This window comes from Pteropus medius, unplaced genomic scaffold, assembly GCF_902729225.1.
Source record: "Pteropus medius unplaced genomic scaffold, Ma_sr-lr_union100, whole genome shotgun sequence".
Taxonomy (NCBI): Eukaryota; Metazoa; Chordata; class Mammalia; order Chiroptera; family Pteropodidae; genus Pteropus; species Pteropus medius.
In genome coordinates this window covers 19,199,209-19,214,952 of record NW_024340692.1, presented here as the reverse complement: position 1 = coordinate 19,214,952, position 15,744 = coordinate 19,199,209, and the positions used below count along the sequence as shown (strand labels likewise).

The window sequence follows — 15,744 nt, the reverse complement described above, 5'->3', positions numbered from 1 at the left end:
TCTCAATCTTTCCTGGGCACTTAAATAGTCTTGTTAAAATGTAAATTCTGATGCAGTAGCTCTGGGGTGGAGCCTGTCTACTGATGACCATTGATGCCAATTCACCGCCAACAGAAATCCTCAAATTGGGGTGCGATGAAGAAGGAAACTTTATTCAATAAAAATAGCTCAATTGTGAAACAGCACGGCTGTGGAACAGCTTAATAGTGTTACAGCTCAATTATGAAACAGCATAGCTGTGGAACAACATAGCTGTGAGGCAGACCTGGGATGAGACAGCCCTCAGGAGAGGCTCCTACCCTGCTAGACAGCTCTGTTCTGCTCTGGCCAGTCTGCTCCACTCTGCCTGCTCTTCTCCATCTGCTCTGCTCCAGTGACACTTTTTCTGAGATTTCTCTGTTTTAGCTCCAACTAGGGAAATGCAGTCTTCTGTCTTTAGTGGAAAGGGAAAGTGTATTCTCTGTGCCAGAGAGGAGCTGACTCATAGAGAAGTCCTTGCCCCTGGTCCCTGATTGGTCCATCCTCATGCAAACAAGGACTCCAAACCCTCACAGTTTGAATGGTCCAAAAGGCACTGTCCTGATTAGTCAGAATGGATCTGCTGATTGGTCGGTAAAGATGCTTGGGTTAAAGCTGCATAGCTCCAATTGCACAGGAAAAGTCTCAGTCCTATTGATTGACATACAATTCCAAGAACTCCTTTGTAGGCACTGGCTCAGACAGCAGGAACAGAATACAGGCAAGCAGTGCAGTGTGGGAGGCAGGATTTTAGTGCAAGCTTCTTCCTGAAGTGCAGTTTTCATAAGAAACCTCTGTGTAGAAACGGGTCCTGGACTGTTTTTCTTTTTTCTTTTTTTCTTTTTTTTTTTTAATTTGACCCCAGTTAGCTCCCAGGAGCCCTTCTTAGTAAGTATCTTTGTCTCAAGGTCCACCATCCACAATGCTATAACATAGTACTGGAGCTGCTAGTTGTATGACCACATTGTCAGTAGCCAGACACTAAAATATAAATTCTCATATTTTTTAGAATAATTATCTAAATTTTCATTAACCATCCAAATTTTCACTAATGATCTAAAATTTCCAACAAACAAACAAATCCTTTCAGCCTCTATTCCCCAGCGCATAACAGGGAACTGATTGTCACCCATTACCCACTTTGGTCACAGGCAGGGAGAAGTTCTGACTTGGGAAACAGATCATGAGATAAAAACTGAAAAGATCACAATTGTTAGAGGCATTGTCAGATTAATACATTGAAACAGGCCAGAAAAGCTTTGTAGGGAGGTACGTGGATCCTTGACTATTTACTGACAAAGTAGAATATCTTAACCAAGCGGAGCTACCTAACCTCACCTCTTAGTTTGGTTGTATTAAACATTATGCAGTAATTTAAATAGCACCTCTTATTAAACCAGCACTACAACTTTCTTAATTTGCTGGAAATCAAAGAATATTTTCAGAATATCCAATCAAATATTGTGTACTGAGGAACATTGAGCAATATTGCACTGAATATTGTGCAAATTTTAGAAAATGGTTTCTGGTTTCAAATAGCACTTAATCTAATTGGCTATGGTTGCTGGGTTGTGTGCAGTTAGAACTTTATGCAACCTTTTATTGGGCCTCGAAGATGGGGGAGATTGCAGAGTCAAAGAAGAAAATAAAGAAAACTCTTTTAAGTAGTGAGAAGAGACAAGTTAAACTGGCAAGAGGCCCTCACCTTAACTCTTTGATCTCTGAAGATTTTCCTTTAAAATTTAACCTCAGCCACATCTAAGACAAAACAGTCTTCACCAGTGGTTTGGGTCCAACCCTTCAACATCCCAACATAGGAGTTGAGGCAATAGGTAGCTCCAATACTAGTGCGTGGAGGAGAGGTATATGCTCCTGGTTTTCCTAAACAAAACTATCAACTCATTTTTTTTCTTATAAAAATATTATTTAACAAACCATTTAAATTCTGTAATTCTTGTCACATATTTAGATGTGGCCCATTTAATGGAGTAGGATAGTAACAATCAGGATGGGCCAGAAATTGAAACCAGACCTACTGACTGCCGTAGAAGGACCTAAATTGGGGAGGATGACCGGGCTGTGGTCAGCATGCACCCAGCCAGAGGAGATGATCAGGCATGAGGAGAACCAAATGGAGAGTTAGAAGTCTTCCTAAATTCCCAAAGTATCAGCTTTCCATCTGTCGTATCTAATTCAAGTCAGTACCAAACTTCTCTTTTTCTCTTAACACTCCTTTTATTTCCATTAGGACTACAGTTTCCAAGTATGTGTGTTTGATTATTAATAAGCATTTCTTCCAGTGCAAATAAGTGACAGTCATGTGAAAAGATTTACATGCATTTGCAGTGTCAATATGTTTTTCTTACATAACTGTAAAACAATTACTGAATACAAATCTCTATCTTCAAGTTTTCTTTCCATTAAAGTCATGAAAATAAAATATACCTAAAGAATGAATCTGAGCCTCCATCAGCTGTTTTGATTGAGAATTCGACTTAATCACAATATTCTAGCATTCTGAAGCTCTTATTAACAGGCCAGGCAATGTATTATCTTTACAAGTTGCTGATTTTTTTTCCCTTTTTCATGTGGCACTTTTCAAATAGATTGATAAGGAACAGTATGAAAAAATACTTGAACTCATTGAGAGTGGGAAGAAAGAAGGAGCCAAATTGGAATGTGGTGGCGGTCCATGGGGTAATAAAGGCTACTTTATCCAGCCCACGGTTTTCTCTAACGTTACAGATGAGATGCGCATTGCAAAAGAGGAGGTAAATGGTTTCATTCTGTTCTGTTTTCTTTGTTGCATATTTTATCTGCATGTGTGTACACAAAGTGTCCCTTTAAAATTCTCAGCTCTTTGTACATTTTTCACAGTAAATGTTACTCTTCGTTTCTGTTATTGATAAAGGTTTAAAGTTGTGATCAAGACTAAAAATAGTAAGGAATTCATTGGGCAGGCCAAGAATATCCAGCCAAACACAGACCAGGATGTTTAACAATTTCTATGCGTTTCCTTCACAGATTTAATGTAATAGAAAAAAAAAATCGTATCTCCAATGTGCTTTTTTTCCTTTGGAAATATGTATTTGAAAATAATTGGAAAAGAATAAAATGATATGCAGTTTTTTTAATTAATTTTTTTTTATTTTGAGATAATTGTAGACTTAGTTGTTGTTGTAAGAAATAATATAGAAAAACCCCATACACTCTTTAACCACTTTCCTTCCAAGATAACGTCTTATACAACCATAGTATCACAGCAAGTATGATACAGTCAAAACAGAACATTGTATCACCCCATGAAATCCTTTATGTTTCCCTTTAATAGCCAGATCCCTCCCACCCCACTTTGGCTTTCCCCTAACCATGAATCTGTTCTCCATTTCTATAATTTTATCATTTTAAGAATGTTAAATAAATGAAATCATACTTCATGTAGTCTTTTGGGACTGGCTTTTTTTCACTCAACATAATTCTTCATAGATTTACCTGGGATGTTGCATGTAAGGATAGTCTGTTCCTTTTTATGACTGAATAGTAGTCCATAGTATGGATGTACCACAGTTTAACAATTCATCCATGGAAGAACTTTTGGGTTGTTTCCAGTTTGGGGTTTCTATGAATAACGCTGCTATAAACATTGGTGTACAGTTTTTTGTATGAATGTATGTCTTCATTTCTCTGTGATGAATGCCCAGGAGTACAATTTACCAAGGGTCATATGGTAAATGTAGTTTTTTAAGAAACTACCAAACTATTTTTCAGAGTGGCTAAAAGATTTCACATTCCCATTAGCAATGTATGAGTAATCCAATTTCTCTGCATCCTTGTTAATATTTATTTACATATAAAGTTATATATAATAAAATTTATAAATAAATAAAAAATTATAAATATAATATAAATTATATATAATAGCATGTATTATACATTTATAAATATATATGTTATAACATGTATAATGTATAACATATATAAACATATTTATATAAATAAATACTCATAAGGTTGTTGTAAAAATTAAATGAGAATATTTAAGGTTTATATTAATGTTTATACAAATATAAAATATTTAATATAAACCTTAAATATTCTCATTTAATTTTTACAACAACCTTATAAGAGTATTGTTTTTCTTTTCATAGAATCTCTCCAAAATTAGAAAAAAGCCTCTAGTGTTTTCTTTCAAGGAACAGTCAAATACTCTTTTTTATTATTTTCACATAGTTGGGATAGTATTATTTTCTACTGAAAATCTCAAAAAATTTATAAGGTCTATAATTCGTATGATGCATTTTAATGTTTGGCAACTAAATATAATTAAGCATAATATTCTGATCCAAGAACTTTCCTAAATAAAGACATGGTAATTGTTCTCAGCTCCTACATGTTATATCTATTCTGGTCCCCTTGTGAATATATCATGTCAAGCTTTCTTGAAACTTTTTGTATCTTGAGTTCTCCTTTGAGCCACAGAGCCAACTGCGATTTAGATATATTCTTGTCATCATTCCAAATAGTAGATAAGAAACCTAATACCTGAAGAAGTAATCAAGTCAAATGTCTAGTTAAAGGCAGTTTGGGAGTATAGTATAATTTTCATGACTACCATTCCCCGCTGTTTCTACTTAACCATATGTTGCTCAGATTAACTTCATTCTCCATTCAGTCCTATCATAACCTAACATTACAGAATCCCATGGAACGTGTGGGAACTATTCTGTTAAAAATTGATAGAGTGTTAGCACCAGAAGAAACATTGTGGATAATTCAGACCAAAAGTCAAATTTATAGTTGAGGTCATTGAGATACAAAGAGCTTGAGTGACTTGCTACTATTTCAGAATTATATAGCTGGAAGGATCACTTAAGACCACCTCTGCAACCCCCATTATGTCCATCAGTTTGTTCCTGACAAGTGGTCAGTCAATGTCTTTTTAAACAACATCAGAAATAGGTAACTCACTATTTCTTAGGTATTTCCATGTTTGGACAATGCTAAGCATTAGAAAGTTCTTCCTCTGGCTGCTTAGGAATCCCTCTTCGTTTGTTCAACCTACTGGTCTCATATTTCCCTAAGACTTTTTCCTATCTAAAAGCCATACATATATTTGAAAATAGTATTCATCCTCTACATTATTTATCACCTTCCATGTTTTCTTGGAAGTTATTGCACTTCCTAATTTTTCTAGACAAATATATTGCAGTTAAATATTTGGTGAGCACAACCTACTTAACATCAAAAAGAATGTTATTCATAGATATGACACATAACTAGGAAGGCCTAGTTTACATTTAAGAATTATAAGTAATCTACCTCATGGGCACTGAAGCTTTTAATAAATCCAGAGCTAGATTCATCAGCTTTGGTCTATGAAGGTATTACATTAAAAACTACAATAAGAAGGCACTGGCAACTCAAATATACTGAATTATAATCCTTTCATTCAGTAAAGTTGTATTTCATGCCTATGAAATGACAGAGAATCTGGGTGAGTTATTTTCCTTAACCCCCACAATGTCATCAGATTAGAGGAAAAATGCAGAATTAGATTTGCAAACAGAAAATAAATAGGAAGGACAAAAAAGCAAATGCACACGGACAATCAAACAACTTAGTTTCTGCACATTGATTCAGCCCTCAGCTGAATTATAACTTTTGTATTTATTGATAAAGATTTGTCTTGTTAGAGTTTTCATTCTTGCTTATCTTAGTTAATACCAGATAGAAAGGACTATTGGAAAAATCTTCAATCAAGGAAACATTTATTACATTCCTGCAATGCTCGTAGTAAAGCAGGTTGTGTGCTCCTTCAAAGTAGGAGCCTAGAGCCATGTGCTATGTTCAATTAAAATTAAGTAACATATTAACACATTTATTATAGTAGCTGCTATATATGTGGTTCCCAGGTTATAGTATCAATATTAGATTTACAACCTTAGAATTTATACTCAGCCTCTATTGAATGTTAGCTGTCCCCCTCCTACGTTTAGATTGATGATGAACACCAGAAAACTACTTAGCTTTTCTGATTTTTGCTTCTTCGAATTTACATTTCAAAAAAAATTCTGGTAACACTTGGAGGAGCCTCTCTTTCATTTAATTTTAATATGTTTTATGAGAAAATACAGGAGCTTAATTTTTAAGAGAAAACCCAGTTGTTTTTCTCCCATCAGGGCTTAAAATACAGAATGAGTTGAGATTGGGCTGCACTAACTAAAGAGTTTAGAGAAAGTGAAAGTGTTTAGGCTGGAATGAAAAACTGTGATTTTTGTTTTCTACCCTGTGATTATAGTTATTACCAATGAACTCATGCTTTGGTTAGTACAGAGTGGATGAGAATTTAAGCTCTTGCAGTAATGAATTATTCTGTTTGGTATATGTGAGTTGAAAAAAGATTTGGCCAAATAGTGGAATCTGAACAAAAATTCATGCTGTTTCACCTAACTTGGCTGACAATGAAAAGATCTAAGTCCAATATAATAGTTGATATTTCAGTTGATGGTAAACTGGTATTTAAAACATAGTTATTATTAGCAGTCATTGCCTACTCATTTAACCAGTAGAACAAGCATTGCTTTCTTGGGTTTGCTGTTTATGTAGTGACTTGGAAAATGAGGAAACCTAGGGAGAGAATTTAAAATGTTCCTAAATATTCCGAAAGCAACTCTGTAGTTAATGATTTCATGCATAATCATTTAAGTTCTTGGAAGACTAATTCCAATTCTAGAAAACAAATATTGCCTTATGTATGGGTATCCCATCTTATTCAATATAGATTTTGTACATGTCTTAACATTCCAGCAACTATTGTTTTGATTCTTAAGCATAGGTTTGAGATGAAAAGCAAAATCTTAGTCAATTTTGGGTAGTTTACAATATCATTTGAAATATTTAGTTTTAACCTATTACTTTGATTTATTCATTCTTTCCTTGTGGTATAGATATTTGGACCTGTACAGCAAATCATGAAGTTCAAATCTTTAGATGACGTGATCAAGAGAGCAAACAATACTTTCTACGGCTTATCAGCAGGAGTCTTTACCAAAGACCTCGATAAAGCCATAACAGTCTCCTCTGCCCTGCAGGCGGGGACAGTGTGGTAAGTCAAGCCTACCAATGTTGGCTTTCTCAATGTTAGCTTTATTGACAGGTTACTTTGAACCTTTCAGACTGATTTTTCATTTGGAATCACATGGTCTGCTGTAAAAACAGTTGTACCTTAAACAAACAAACAGAACAAAAAAACTCTGACATATTGGAAGCATTTTAGAAGAGTATTTCTTTAACTCTGCAGCCCCCTCAAATTTCTTGCCTAAAATGTTTTATTGATGTTTGGTTAATATAGTGTAAGTATTACTAAATAATCTCTAGGCACTATGCTGTACACAAAGGAGATAAAGTCGTGTTTTAATCAAGTTAATTAGATAATATGTATTTGGTGCAAACATTTAATTCTTATATCAGCTTCTTACTCTGGGATTATTAGAGATTTCTGAAGGTCTTAATTTAGAAGAACATACTGAGTTTTGAGCTGGTCTATATCTTTGATTTTTATATTTTAAATTAGAGGATCTAAATGCTGAGGCTGAGCCTCTCAAACTGTTTTATCCCCTGCTCAGCCCTCCATCCCTAGACTGCTTTATTGGTAATTTTTGTCCTGTCAAACCTCACTTTATGCCCTTTTATGGCCTGGCAACAACCCAAGATTATTTTTCTTCCCAATAATGTCACATTTATTCCAGTTAAAAATTTGTTAGATATTGAAAAGTATTTATCCTTAAGAGACAGCCAAGCAATCTTTGCCCCTCTTGAGAGCTCCATAATCTTTTTTCCTAACCGAAGGGAGAGAGAGTCATTATTTAGTTAACATATACTCTATACTTGGCATTGCACTGCATTCTTTAAGTTTGTTATCTTATCTTACCTTACAATTGTTTAATTATGTTAAATTTATCAATAAAAAAACAAAAGGTTAATGAGGTTAAGGAATTGATCAAGAACACACAATAAATGACAGCTGAAATTCAGACCTATTTCAGACTCTAAAGCAGTGATTCTCAACCCTGGCTATACATCAGAGTTATCTGAGGAACTTTAAACATATATAAAATGATTTTGGGTCGGGGATGGTATACATTAAACCTACAAATTATATCAATCTCTGTAGCTCTTTTACTTAAAGAGTATTTTTCAAAGCACCCATATGATTGTAGTGTGCAACCAGGACTGAGTACCACTGCTCAAAAGCCTGATTCTTTTTATGATAGGATGTTTTCTTTCAGAGACTCTTAAATAAAATGGAGTGAATTCTTCATAAATAATCAGTATGGCTAGTAATTCATGTAGAATTATCCTATGATAAAATTATTAATAAAATCAGTATTGCTATTGTATGTGTGTATATTATCTCCATTTACTGAAGACTCACTATGTACCAAGCACTATGTGAAGCACATTCTATGCATCATCTTACTCCATGACACAATCACAGTAATATTATTGCGCCCATTTTGCATAGGGGGAAACATTTGTTTAGAGAGGCTAAATAACTTTCCTAATATCACTCAGGTTCTAAGAGGCAGAGCCAGGCTCTGTGGGCCTAGCACCTCCCTTATAACAAGAAAGGATCATAGAAAGAGAATTAATTGACAAGGCTGATCATTTAGAACTTACAGTTTTCTCTAATGAATATTTCTCAGTTTTCTGTTTACTTATGTGAAAATATTTTCATTTTCAGTGTAGTCAAAAGGGCAAACACATTGTCTGTGCTTTTAACAAAAACAAGTCTCAGGTTTTTGACTTAGGAATAACAGAATGTTAGATGCCTGCCTGACTAAGAAGCTTGTTATGACATCATTCCACTCAGTGGCGTGGGAATCTCCAGTCAAGCATTTCTCTACTATCCAAACAGAGGCAACCATAATCTTATTACAATGTGTCCTGGAACATAATAGTGTCCCGGCATTGTCCCATACATAGTCACTGCTTAATGTTTTCAAGTTAAGTATTGAATTCCAGAGTTGTTGGAATTGTACCCTTAATTTCAAAGTAATGATTCCATTTGTAGTTGAAAGAGCAATTAAACAAAGCTGAGACAAGCTGTCTTTTGGAAGTCTGAGTTTATTTAAGGAACTATCCTCCAGAAGGAGAGGCTGGATAAGAACTCTGTGGTTCAATGAAAATTTGGAACTCTGGGAATTAGTTAGTAAATGCTGTAACTGAGAAAATGTCTGAATATTATCTCAGGGTCAAATTAATAATCAAACTATTCTAAGTATAATACTACTTATTTAGATGTCATACCATTGTTTACCTATTATAATAGCATGAAGGGAGGGAAAAGTATTTTAAAAGAACATTGTTCTTTTTTAAATAATATTTTTTCCCTCTTACATATAATGAGAATCATGTAGATAGATTTCTCTGTTCACTTGGCCACTAGGAAATTTAAAGCTAAACAAATTGCTCATGCCCTGCTTAACTGCGTTCTAACTTTTTCTCTTTGTCTTGATCTTTTACACTATTTTTTTCTTTAATTGTAATTATTCATATTTTTATAATTATATTTGCTCAGAAATACAGCAAGGAGTAAACAAATTAATAATGAGATCTAACTCCTACCAATGCCTCCATTTACACAGTTTTTGAACCAATTAATGAAAAAGAAGTGAACTGAGTAATATGATACATATTACAATTGTGAAAGAAAATTGATTCTTGCCTGCAAGGTATGCAACTCTCAGGAGAATTACAAAGCTTATTGAATTTAGGCAGTAAAGAACACCCAGCCAACGAACTCCAGTATCTCGTAAGCCATATCCTTCCTCCTATGGCATACTGGCTAATTTATCTTTTATAATTCAAAGTACAACTTTCGAAGGACATAATACCCTAACCAAAATGGCCATCCACACACAGAATTATACCCTTCTATTTGTTTCCAGGCAGTGTATATTCATATATTTTTTTCTTCTGCAACCTAATCTATAGTGCTACTTTTTATCTCAATGAATACGTTATATTAAAATTAATGGAGTCCTTAAAGAGCTCTCTGAATTTCTAGAATTCCAATTTTAGAACTTATTTTACAGGTTAAGTATGATCTATAATGCACTTCTTTTCTTTCAGGGTGAATTGCTACAGCGTGGTATCTTCCCAGTGTCCCTTTGGTGGATTCAAGATGTCTGGAAATGGACGAGAACTGTAAGAATAACTTTCTATTAAGATAAATACTTGTGTCAATAAAAATGGTTGTCACTCCCAGGGAATTAATCCATAGTCACTACTTGAATTAAAACTTGCCTCTGTTCTTTCCTGGAGATTCATGTTGCTAAATAGCTTTTGAAATGCTAGACTTACCCCATAAGTACAAAAAGGTAATGGCAGAAGAGAAGTATATTTTATTAAGCTCCTACTATTCATAAGGGACCATACTAAGCACTTTGGTTATTGAAATATTGCCTACTTTTAGAATTGCTTGCTGTATATATAATTATAATCTATTTAGCAAACATTTCCAGAAAGGAGCTACAAATTGGTGATTACAAAAAGTGTGAAAATGTAACTACAAATTGGTGATTATAAAAAGTGTGAAAACGTAAGAACACTCTAGTTATCTGAATATGCCTCTTAAATAAGTAAATTAGGTGGTCTTTACTTAAAAAAAAGTTTTATTGTAAGAGGAATGATTCTCATTTGTTAAAAAATTATTGATGTAGACTCCAAAATTTTAAATTACCTAACTGAGTTATTTTTGGCACTACAATCTAAACTGAAAGGGAAATTTGACTAAGGAAAACATGTTGTATAGTCATGATTAAATTGAGAATATATATAAAAGTGCATTTATGAGCTTTCAGTTGCTTTTTAAATCAAATTATATAATTTTTTTTTATGTTTACCTACATAGAAGATAGTGGCGATATATTTGCTTATTTTTGTTCAATCAATTTTAACTACTTAATTTTTTAGAATTTTCTTATATTAATAAATTGTAAAAATCATAAAGAAAACAGATACATCATATACAAATCTATGGGATCAGAGTAAAGCTGCCCTGTTTTATAAATAGCAAGTAAAATGAGTCTTAGTTTCTAACGGTCATAGATGCATGAAATAACCACATGCTTTATCATATAAATAAATCAGCAAAATTAAAATGAAGCAACTGTCTTTGGACAACCAGAAAAGGGGAAATGATAAAATGATCCATCCCCCTCTCAATGTACATTCATTAAGAATTCATATGTATGTAAGGCCCAGGAAGCCCTAGAAACATCATACTGTGTCCCATCCTTCATATAATTGTGGTGGCAAGAAGAATATGTAAAAGCATATATAGTACACCTACACGCACTATGAAATAAATGGTAATAGACTGGGAGTCTATACCTCCCGGAGATGGAGAAGCAGTTAAAGTGTAGACCACAGCATTAAAGGATAGAAAATCTGGACACCACCAGAATATAAGATTTATGGCATCTCTAACTCACAGCTGTCATCTGTCCTATGAGGTCAGCATTTGTGGTGGGGACAGGAGTGAAAGAGGAAAATAGATGGTCTATGAGCTCCTTTCCATGCTGAAGAGTCTATGGTGTAATCTCAGTGGGAATTCAATGGATAAAAACTTAATAGCAGTAATTAGAGTAAGAGCTGACATCACGGAAAAGATAGGAACTTGACCTAGGGCATGAAACAAGTGTAGAGAGTCAGTGAGTGGAGAAGTGGCAATCTTGAACAGAACATTACATGTGACATGTTGAGGGGCTAGGGAATTTGGTAGGCTGATGGAGATTTTTGGAGGTGGGAAGTATGATTTCCGAGTTAAAAAGAATACAGATTAAGAAGTCTTGAATTCAAGAAAATTGAATTACATTTTATCAGTGGAGCAGTGAAAAGCCATGGATATCTTTAAAATGTTGAAGAGGTAAAGAATAGCAAAAGATCAACCCATAAAAAGTGCATGACATAGTAAAGAAAATATAATTGCATTGCATTTGAATCCTGATTCTACCACTCACTAGCTACGCAGCTTGGTTCAAGTTGTATAATTCTGAGCCTCTGTTTTCTCCTATTTAAGGTGATGTTAACATTCCTCTTTAGATATGAGAGTAAAACGACATAGTGCATGTTCATTCTCTAGCATTGTAAGAGTCACAAAGTATAAACTCAACAAAATGATTTCCTTTTCTAGTTCTTTTTATTTATAATATCCAATATTGGAGATTCCCTTGGCTGAACTAATTACTTTGTACAAAAAGCTGTAGCAAAGCTTAGATTATTCTGAAGTACAATTAGTTTATTGCTGGCCCAACTACCTAACACATTTCTCTAGGAATATTGAAGATAACATATTCAAAAGAGATGAAATAACAAAGTAGACCAAACATGAAAATTCTATTTAATTCAATTAGGTCAAACTTTAAGGTCGAGGCATAAGGAAATCAAATAAGACAGGGATGGAAAACAGGAATCAACCCTCAGTAATTTTCTAAGAATCTGAAAAGTGGCCATAGATAATTTCCTTCTTTAAAACACAAAAGAAAAAAGTTATATGGTAAATTTTTGCTTCGAAGTGTTAGCCGAGAATGCTACTTTTAATGTCTACCTGAAATCAAATTTGGTAAACTTAATAAACACATCATTTGCTGCAAGATGTTCAAAGAGAATTATTGAAGTGATAACCTCAAACCACTCCCAGGAGCTCATTAACAATTTATCCACAACAGCAGAAAGGCAGAATTGATTAGTTGGGAACAGAGTCCTCAAAAAGCCAAAAATAGTGTTATGTAGACCTCAACGTGGTGGCGATAATGAGTGCCCGAATCTAGATTTGCATCTCATATCTTGGTGCTGGCACTGGAATGAGTTAAATGGCAGAAATTTCTCCCTTGTATAATTGCATTGATAAGTCACTTGAGACTTTATTAGTATGCCATTTCAAACTTAATTGACTTTCAGCACTCCACAAAATATTTCTTCCTGTTCCTTTGGAAAAGGGGAGCATGGAAATGTTACAAACTATTGGGCCTATAGAAAAAACTCATGAATGTTTTTGCTTGATTTTATTTGCCTAATCAGTTCAGCAAACATTTCCTCTGTGCCTCTTAATTAGTGCCAGGCTCATTTCTGGGTCCAGAGTGAAAACCAGATGCAATTTGTTACTACAGTGTAGATCCTGAATGAGAAGCATGGAATCACATGGAAGTGTGTTGGGAATGCAGCATCTCAGGCCTTTCTCCAGACCTACTGAAATAGAATCAGCATTTCAATCAGGTCCCAAGTTATTGGTACATTGAAGTTTTAAGAAGCACAGAACTAATCACCCACGACAAGTACGATAAAGAGAGAAGTATAAACATGTTTTTGTGTAATAGACATAACATATGCACAGGAATATTAAGGAGCAGGACTTACTTCAGCCTGAGTATGACAATAATCACACTTAGTGCTATCCTGAGAGTTTCAAGTGTCCATGTAACCCAAAATACAATAGAAAGCTTATTGGCAAAAATCATGGGTTAATATATCTAACTTTGTGAGATAAAATACTTACTAAAATATTATCCTTTAATGGGTTTCAGATAACTGAGACTAAACCCTTTAATTACTTTGAAGAACATGCTCATTGAAGCTTTTAGAAGGCATTTTCAGAAGCTTAATGGCCCAAGAAAATAATCAGTATAAGAGGATTAGGTTACCCAGGAGAAAAAGATGTCTTCTACATACCTGCCTATATCATCAGACAGGAGAGGTAGAAAAAGATCAAGATCTTATTCCTCTGTAAGCCTACATGTGCATTAGTGTTATGATCTGAAGAATACTCTGAGGTACATGTAATTTAATCTTCTCCTCAAAACAATACAGAGAATAACTTAGACTAATCTTTTTAGTTATCTTTTTAACAAAGGATAAATCAGTCAGTTTTCAAAACTGGTAGAAGATCTTGATAAGCCTGATAACAAGATACCATGATCCTAATTGATTGACTCAGCTAATTCCTGATCATTTATTTAAGAGTTATATAAGGAAATGGCAGGCGTTGTATGAATATGAAAACCAAAAAACCACAAAATGTCCAAAGACTTGAATTTAAGCTAATGAACTCTTTTTCATTCTTAAAAACAAAATAGACAAACAAAAAGGAAAGAAAAACCTCTAACAAGAGGTCAGATTTTTAAAAAAAATTTGCCAAGAATCAAGAATTAAAAGATATTTTTAAAACTAGAGCTAGAAAATATTCACTTCAAGCCCTATTAGGGCATGTTAGAATGAAAATGGCAGCATGGTCATTTTTAGCCCCCTTGTCACTTCTGGGCCAATAACACATGATAACTAAGCTAAGCTATACTTGAATTTACTAGTTTTTCTATGCTATTTGAGTGACAATTTATTACTAGTTTTCTTTTTGTACTATATATGTCTTATTTATTTTAACCTAAACTAGAAATAAAATTTGTGTTGGGCTGAATTTTGTGTGTGTGTGTGTGTGTGTGTGTGTGTGTGTGTGTCGTGACCTCTTTTATAGTCAAGTAAAATACTACCAAAAATGGACAATTTCTGTAAAAATCAATTGAGCAAACATGATTATTTGAAATGCAAAAAAAAAATTTTGAAAATTCTCCACACATGGAGATTTATATAAGACTAAATATCTTATGGCTAGCTAGCTACTCTTTGAAATGTTTCTGTACACAGAAAATATCTTCCATTGTCCCTAACCAGATAAGCAAGAACAAACTTATACCAAATCATGAACTATAGTACATTTGTACTGCTGTGCTAAACTCTCTGGGTTTCCTCCCCTCACCCCACTCTCTCTAGGGGAGAATATGGTTTCCACGAATACACAGAGGTTAAAACCGTCACAATGAAGATTTCTCAGAAGAACTCATAAAGTAACTACAAAAATGGAGAGAAGAATCCTCAATGGCTGAGCATCTCCTACAGTCGCTAATCTATGATAGTGTTTAAAAACAACATTATTCTTTTCTTGATTTTTTAAACATAAGCTAATCATATTAGCATTAATACTATACGTAGTATACTTGATGTATAGCTTATACTGAATCATTTACCTTCTGATATGTAACCCCCAAATCCCATCTGTAATAAAAAGGATAGATTTAGATGGAAGATCTCTCTAGCTCCTAATTATCATGTGCTTTTGTTTGTAGCTACTTGTTCAGGATAATCATTTTATAGAAGAAGACCAGTTGTCACTTCGTGTTTTTTCAATAACAGCCTTGAAATACTTAACATACCTGTTAACTGCAGAGATGTGTGCTGTTCACAGTAGTTGTGAAGTCCTTGGAGTTTGTTGACATGTTTCCTAGAATGTCATGTGTGCTTGTCAAATTAAGTACTATCTGAAATACTTAGCTATAATGTAAACATAAAGCTTAATAAAACCAACCTTGCATGATTCTTGTGAAGTTTGAATTTTTTAAGTAGAAATTTTGGTTATGGTAATCTCGCTGTCACTCAAAAGCAGTGTTAACTTAAGCATAAAGATGCATTTAAAAAGAAAAGTCTAATCTGCTCATTCTCAAATAGGTAAAGAAACATTTTATTTTCCAGAAGAATTCTTGAAATCAATAGGAAACATTTGAGATAGATGGTTGCGGTCCTTCAGCAAGCATTTATTGAGTTCCTACAAAGTTCTGGAATTAGAACACATAGAACTTTGTGTTAGGTGTTACAGAAAACTGGTGAATAGTA

The 15,744-nt window shown here is 34.0% G+C and overlaps 1 protein-coding gene across 1 annotated transcript in view; it reads left to right on the top strand.

Annotated features, from left to right (window-relative positions):
• ALDH1A1 (aldehyde dehydrogenase 1 family member A1) overlaps window positions 1-15,449 on the top strand; it is a 52,188-nt gene extending 36,739 nt beyond the window's left edge. Inside the window, exons 10-13 of the mRNA XM_039841825.1 lie at window positions 2,625-2,789; window positions 6,966-7,123; window positions 10,153-10,227; window positions 14,848-15,449. Of these exons, the coding sequence (XP_039697759.1) occupies window positions 2,625-2,789; window positions 6,966-7,123; window positions 10,153-10,227; window positions 14,848-14,920 (471 nt within the window). The 3' untranslated portion in view covers window positions 14,921-15,449. The remainder of the gene's footprint in view (window positions 1-2,624; window positions 2,790-6,965; window positions 7,124-10,152; window positions 10,228-14,847) is intronic.
• The last annotated feature ends 295 nt before the right edge of the window (window positions 15,450-15,744 follow it).